Source organism: Apteryx rowi, unplaced genomic scaffold (assembly GCF_003343035.1).
Source record: "Apteryx rowi isolate R43461 unplaced genomic scaffold, aptRow1 scaffold_37, whole genome shotgun sequence".
Classification (NCBI taxonomy): Eukaryota; Metazoa; Chordata; class Aves; order Apterygiformes; family Apterygidae; genus Apteryx; species Apteryx rowi.
Genome location: NW_020450196.1, coordinates 1,123,818 through 1,131,873, shown reverse-complemented (window position 1 = coordinate 1,131,873; position 8,056 = coordinate 1,123,818). Strand labels below are relative to the sequence as shown.

The window sequence follows — 8,056 nt, the reverse complement described above, 5'->3', positions numbered from 1 at the left end:
CAGAGGTTAAAAAAAACAAAAACAAAAACAGTTCACTCTCAGGGAAGGATATTTTCACAGTAATGCTCGTAATACTTGTGCTTAAAGTAAACTCAATGTATTTTATTTTTTAAATTAGTCTCTTTTATTGAATTAGGTAAAACAAAATCCAACAGCTTCTGAAGCCTGGGCACAGTAGGGCCATGAGAAGGCTAGAGATATAATATCAATAATGATTACTAGTATTATTATCCTATGAAGAGGCAGGAAGGATTGTAAAGTAGAAGTGGTAAACAAAGAGCTGAAGGAAAATTGTCCAGTTGGATCTCCCTACCTCTTCCTGAGCAATCCTCAGAAACAAAATTTAATTCTAAAGACCCTTCTTCATTTTTGTGTCTTTGTCCTTTTTCAGCTTTATCATGTTACTAGAGACCAGAAATGGCAGACAAAGATTTAGTTTCAAATGCAGTGATCATGAGTGACTGGTTCATAAAGCAAGAAACAAATTTTTTAATCATTAACATCCAACTACAATACATAAAATTGTATAATCCCTACATGATGCTCCCCGTGACAGCAATCAGATCCACATTAGCATGACAAAGAACATGTCACCTTTCATCTTCCACTGATAGGGAAGGTCCGTTTGCAGAGACCTAACTGAAATCCAAGCCTACATTTATAAAACTGAAGTCACAGTAAAGGTGAAGAATTTATCAGAGTCTGCATTTACACCACTTTTAACCCAAAAACATTGCACAGGAAACAGCAAAATAACTGAACTTTAATTTATAAAAAGATAACTTTAGATTCCATTATTTTAGATGGATAGGAACCTCATGTTCAGCATGGGGGAAAGAAGATACTTAAATATTTTCCAAACGAAATACTGAGGTACACTTCGGGGCCAGACATGATGTGAAATGATTGTCCAAAACGGATCAGCAAGGGCTTATGAAAGCCAAAGTAAAGCCAAATTAGTGAAACTCTAATAACTTTACTGAGCAGGATGAAAGCCGGAAGGACAGGAAACAGCCTCCTGAAAGGTTATTTTTGTGAAGTTAGATTTCAAGGCCAACTAAAAAAAAAGACTGAGAGGCATAAGCTTGGTGCTCATCAGCAGCAATGAAAGAAAGGTGCTCTTCACATACAGATTTCTAACCAGCAGTGAATACTGTCCAAGAGCTTCTTGGCTTTCAGGCACCGAAGAACAAACAAAAAACAAAGAAAATCCCTGTAAAGCAACTTTGTATTTTAGAAGACAGATTAAGTAATTCTTAGGAGCTAAGTTATACCATTGAACATACAGACTTACAAAAAGCCTTGGAAAAACTGGATAAACTTTTAAGTAACAGCATAACAGTATAACAGCAGCATGATCAGACGTTGCTCTAAGTGATCGAATGATCAAACTGACCGAATTCACAAACAGGTAATATAAAATAATGCATTTCATTTAACAGAGAGGTTTCAGAGTATTTGGAGTTCTGAGAGCCCTTTAGACAGCAAAGTAACCCACAGTTGAGTATCTATAAGATTAATTTACTAAGGAGATCCAAGATTTTTTCTAGCAATGGACAAGACTCCCATAATTGTATATCAAACTTGACTAACGGTAAAGCTTGTGTTGAACTTGCAAATAGGGGAGGGGGACAGCTAGAAAGCTCTTCTGTGCTACTGCTGCAGTACTAACTGCTAACAATGAGAAGTAATCTTATAATAGAGTCATCTCAATACCCAAGCTCTTTGCTGAGAAGTACACACACAAACAATTCATACTAACAACTCTAAAACTTCCTCTCTTCCAGGAAAGTTAATCATATACTTTGCAGTTTATGTAGGGGAAAAAAACGTTATTCAGAAATGAGTTGCTTGGTAGAAAAATAAATTAATATGAATTTTGTTTTGAGACCTATCAGAAGAAGTATCTGTGATCAATTATTTGTCTTGTCAGGCTCCAAAAAACAGGGAAACTATTTTAACTCCACCAAACACAAGCTTCCTTCTCTAAGGAAACAGTTTGGTTCTTCTCATGAAACAGTGCTAACAATGGAGCTGAGGTTCCCAAAATGAAGCAGTCCTCTTGACATCCTACACCCAAACCATGCAGAGCTTTGAAAGTAAGGCTTAAGGTCTCAAACTGTACAGTCTTTGAAGGAAGTCAGACAGAGCAGATGATACGAGTCAGTTAAGATGCTCTTTCGGCAGCTACTGCGTYGCCATAGCCTACACAAGCATGATTTCCACTGTATCCCCCAAAAGAAATGCTCTGGTGGGAGCAATTGTAGACTATTAATGGGGGATCCATCCATCTGGATTTCTTCTATTCCTTTGGAATTTATCACAAAGTCCAATTTATCAGATGCCTGGAAAAGCAACACAAGAATATTTGACTAATGATGATCCAGTGCATTACTCAGCAACTTCTCCACAACATGCGAAAGAGGAGCTTCCCTTTTCAAATGGGATGTCGGATATTTAAACAACACACGTTAAAAAGTCTCTTCAGAGTGAGTGGGTTTAAGAACAGTCTGACTTTCAGCTAGTCAATATTTAAATGGAGTAATTGAGGCAGGCCTCCTCCTTTCAATAAAAACATACAAACTAGTTTTCATGACAAATGACAGCTCACTAGACTATTCCTGTTAACTACAGTCAGTTTGCCATAACTGTGGCTCCTGTGAAACCATATGAAGCTCATGCATGGAGCAATTACAGTAACTGAAGGAGATCAGATCCGGTGTCAGTAAAATGTTGATTTCAGGATCAGAAACATATTTCAGAAAGAAACCCTTCTTCTATGTATATGTACACTATAACACATGCAGTGCCAATGAGGATAGAAGGRACAAAGATTCAGCCTGCGATTTTCTTTAGTACCTTGAGGTCATGTCAGTAATGAAGACTAAATACATCACCATAAAGAAAAGGAGTGCTCTTTCTGTATCAGTCAGCTCTCACATTTGAGAGTTCTGGTTGATTCATTATTTTTGTGTGGATCTATGTTAGCATACAGGTACGTTGTGGCTATGAACAATGGACTAGGAAAATGGACAAACACCTGAAAAACTTCAAAATCTTTTCTATTAAAGTTTTTATATCTTATATTGGAGATTTGTGTTAGCCTCTTCAGTACCTGAAAACAAGGGCATTTGCAAGACTTTTGTCATTATAAGCGGTGCTATTATCTATACAAATATTGTTTTCCAGCCAAAATGGAAATTCAGTATTCAGGACTCCTTAAAATCAAATCCTGCTTGTGACGTATCAGAAAAAATTACAAATTCCATAATGCATAATATTATTTTTCTAATGTATCACTGGCCCATAATGAGAAACAATCTATTATATGGATTTTGCATTCAATCTTTTTGTCAAAAACTACATAGCACATCAAAAGTTAATAACACTGGGGAGTTCAGTGATTAATACAAAAACAAATGGTATACTACAAATTTTCTTTTGTTCTTCATTCACAGTGATGAAACTGCCAGGATTTAACCTTTAAGGGTTAAAGAGTTTAATCAATGTCAATGTCTGATCTTCTGAAGGCGATAAAGAACAGTCTGTCTAGCGATACCCAACAGAACATCACTTTGTCAAGCCACAAAGCGCCCAAAAGCTTGTCAAGTAAGTTACCAGAAACCTCTTTGTGGTTAGAACTCAGCTCCTTCCTGCTTGACCTATTATTTGATATTTGACCACTTGGTTGCAAGACACTTGCTCTTTCCAGCTGAAATGTCACTGGGGCATCTTGTCAGCTCCCCGACATCTCGGCCTGACATACAATTTTACTTTTGTGTGCTACAAGGCAGAAAATGCAGGGCAATGGCCTTGCTTTAAATTCTGTCAGCATCAAAGATGGGCGTCACTCTTGGGTCCTACCAACAACAATAAAAAAGGAGCCTATTTGAAGGTCAAAACAGCCATTACTTTAAAGTCTTTCAGCTTAAACTAAAAACATTACCTGCAACACTGGTTTGGGAACTGTCCTTATAAAGTACATAAACATATAATCAGAAATCCTCCCTGCACAACTGTTCTTTCTTATGAAATGCAGACTTGATAAAAGGGTGAGTTTTCAACGCCTGCAGGGACCAGATTCAGCAGTTAACTTAACTTGTTCAAATAGGCAAGTGGTATCATGTAGCTTTACAAGGAGCAACCTGACCTTCTCACATTGACCAGCAGTGACATTATTGTGCAGGAAGAGAAGCAGTCACATCATTTCTGTTTTGCACAACCTGCTTAAAGTTTGCAACTAAATGCTTGTCTTCAGTTGAGCTGACAAGAGAAAAGAGGGGGCTCAGTGAACCATGGCAGGGCTGCCATGAAATGACAGGAATCATTGGCATACATTTCAAATAGCTCTCTCAATCCTATTAAAGTATTGCAGTCCTGCTTTAAAATAGACAAGTATGAAACAACTTTGATAGATAGAGACTAAAATGGCTTATTGATTTTTTTTTTTTTTTAAGTCTGAGGAAAATTACCCAAAATGTGTCATTCTTTAACATTTAAAAATATACTACATAAAAATGAGCAACTACAATAAATAAAACTTTAAAAAATAACTGTTTTGGTATGCAGGGAATGAGAAGCACAGAAATGTGAACATATGAACACACATTTTCATAAAAATGTAAAATTAATGTCAAAAAATGCATACGCTAAACTACAACTCAAAGGTAGCAACAAAATTGCACTTTAATTGCATCATTTTACATTAATACAATTTTTTCCTTCTAAAAGATTATCAATACATAGAATCTTAAAATCCATTTTCCATTGTTCTTTTGGGACTGGATGTGACATTCAGGCTGTAGGAATAGACTGAAGACTGCGAATTGGCTCTATTGTGTATAAAACTGTAGGATGTCTCAGGCTCAGCTTGCAATGGTAAAAAGTCTGGGATACAACTCTGGTCCGGCTGAATTCCTAGCTTGAAGCCATGGTGATGTTTGAACTGTCTCTTGATTCCTGGAGTAAAATAAAATAATAATTAAAAAAAAAACCAAAAAGAATCTACACTCAGAATGAAACAAGCAAGAAAAATAATTTCATTATACCTTACACATGTGTATATATACGGAAATATTTGCAAACACTTTTTTCCTGTTTCAAACATTTATTTAAAGTACATGATACCCAAAAATCTATATTAACCTTTGATAAGCAGCAGAAAAGGATATTAACTTGTGAATTCTGCACTAATCAGTGCATTATCCTATGTTATTTGAGGTACTTCAAATATTTACAGAAAACTTCTACCCCTCCTCATTATCATTTTTACAGTGCTTTATTAATCAAGTAAACAAACTTATTCTACCAACTCCATATCACTTTTACTAGGGGGAATATGCCACACCACCCACAAAAGGTATTATTTTAAATAAATTTTACCATTACTTAAAATCAAATGCTTAGTACTCTTTTCAATGTTACTCTGTTAGAAGGTAGTAAGAGAATATACATTGAATGTACAATACTTGGAAACATGATTCATATTTCAATGAGTCTAGACATTCAGTCAAACAGTTACAAAGGTTAGACCAGTTAAAATTCAACATTAAAGAACTAGCAGCACCAAAACATTGTGCATCCTACCCTTAAAGATTATAGATGATAGCAGTATATCATCAATAATTTTCTAAAATGCTAAATAAAGACACTCTGTATTCCCTCAAATATCCATAATAAAAAAATAATAATAAAAAAAATAAAACACAGTATCATATTGCTCTTCTGTCCTTTACTGGGATATTTTAATCAATGCATTATATGGCTGTGGAAATTACAATGAGTTATTTCATCAGGCCATAAAACTTGTGAAAATTTCATATGCAAAACATAACTATGAGAAAGATAAAAATTAAGATCCTGAAAGACTGTTACTGTATATTTGACTTTTTAAACACTCCTTGGCATTTCAAGAAGAGTATACACACACATATACACAGGCAGATATAAACACACAGACACACAGACTCTAATATACAGACTCATATATAGCCAAAGAGGAGACTCTGTGTGCGTGCGTGTGTGTGTGTGTATTCATATTTCAACAAATCTAGACATTCAATCAGATGTATGAACACATATTCACGCAAGATTCCCCTTTCCTCTGCTAGTATTGCTGGAGAAAAATCAATGGTTGCCTGTAACATCTACTTCAACAGTTTCCTTTGATATGGACTCTCTTGATTTCCTGATACACCACAAGCTTATTATGTAGCTACTCAAAACAGCTAGGTTGTCCTAGACTTTCATGAAGAACCCATCTGGCAGCAAATTTAGATGACTGTTTCAGGGAGATATTTAAGATGATACAGTGTCTTGAGTTTGCTAAACTCCAGTGGTTACAAGGATGAGATAACCAACAGAAGTGGCAGCTACTGATCTGTAACACTCTAGCATTTCACTGCTGTGAAAACTGCTAGAGACTAGTGAAACTGCTAGTGAAACACTATGCAGAATGGGAACTATTAAAAGCACAAAAAGCCTTGCTGCATTTATATCTGCACATTTGAAATGAGATCTCAATAACAACATCCACCTATTATACCAATTAACAGTTTGTTTGCATGCTTTAATTAGCTGACCACATAGTCAAAATTCTCTCTAAAATAAGTCATTCATATGAAAATATGACAATATTAAAATATGCAAATAACTTGTGTAATTCTAAAAGACTTTTCTGAGTGTAAGTAAATGAAGTCACTAAGACATAAGCTATAAACTGGTTTCACTCTGGGTAACAAATATTGAAGACTAATCTACACATACTGCTTTGCACTGCTTTCAATGTCTCAATTAATCAGAGTATCATAATGATTAAAAATCACCTGCTACAATTACACTCTCACACTACACTTTTTACAGGTGTAGTGATTTTTTTTTGAAGAATATGTCATCAAAAACCTAAGTAAGGAGATAAGAAATCAGATTTCCTTTGAGAGTTGCAAAAAAAAACCTGTATGAAACTTAATGATTGGCAGCAAGTCAATAGACTATGTTACAGTAAAAGCTTCACTGTTGGGGGAAAAAAGCTCTGTTTTAGTTACCCAGATCCTCTGCTGTACTTCACACCAAGAACAGAATACTATTCATTGAACAGAAAGGAAATAGGATCTTACAGCAATGTGATTGACGTGAAAATATCTTGGCTGCTATTGATAAGAACTGTTTTGATCCCATATTATTATACACACTTGTGATGAATAAGGAAATAGTATTCTATAGGTTAGTGTAAAAAAAAAAAAAAAGCACTTGAAACTGTTACAATATACATTGGCTGAACACTTACCTGAAGGCAGGAATTATAAAGGCAGTTATAATTTCCCCAACAGACCCCYTTCAACATTATTGTAGTTAGACACCTTTCTAAAACATGTATTAAACTGACAAATGACTGTGCCAGAGCTGTGATGATAATCCATCATGTAAATATGCATTTAGGTAATTTTTAGAAAAGGAATTATGTATCTTAAATAAGGCCCCATTCAGGTAAATCTTTAGCGTAGCACTTATTTACTCAATAAGTTGTAAATGATTTTGTCTAAACTGTTACACTTCATCAGGTAAACAGATATTTAGGACACAAAACATCTAGCCAAAACAGGCTCTCAAAATGTTTATGGAACACAGTAACTGGTCATGTTGCATGGTCATTTTTCAAAGTCTGACAGTCTAACTTTATAAAACATGTCTTCCCAAAAATCTAAATATGAAAGGTTAGTCTAGATTATGAAATAATCGCTCTCTAAACTAGATTTAACTTAAGCCATTTTTTAGTAACAGACATGGAAAAAGGTTTCTAAAACAATTACACTCTGCTGTTTTTCTTTGGTGACTAACCTATGATCATACTTAGGAACTAGTTTGCAGATTGTCTCATGAAATATAAGCTGTTATACCAAAGTTAAAACTGATTTGTAGTGTACTGCTTTACTATGTATGATATTGCGATGGAATATTATAATACTGTCACGTATTATACCCTTATGTGGGTTTTTACTGAAATGTCAGTCTCTTCAAAAGCATCGTATTGTGATCAAAGGCACCCCATTTTGCTTTT

General features: G+C 35.0%; 1 protein-coding gene across 8 annotated transcripts in view; it reads right to left on the bottom strand.

The window, feature by feature from the left end:
- Positions 1–4,814: 4,814 nt before the first annotated feature.
- The window catches only part of CCDC171 (coiled-coil domain containing 171), a 155,507-nt gene continuing 152,265 nt past the window's right edge, over positions 4,815–8,056 (bottom strand). For all 8 annotated transcript variants that reach the window (XM_026073580.1, XM_026073576.1, XM_026073579.1 and 5 more), the window contains one exon: positions 4,815–4,959. In XM_026073580.1, coding sequence (XP_025929365.1) covers positions 4,918–4,959 — 42 coding nt within the window. In that variant the 3' untranslated portion in view covers positions 4,815–4,917. The remainder of the gene's footprint in view (positions 4,960–8,056) is intronic.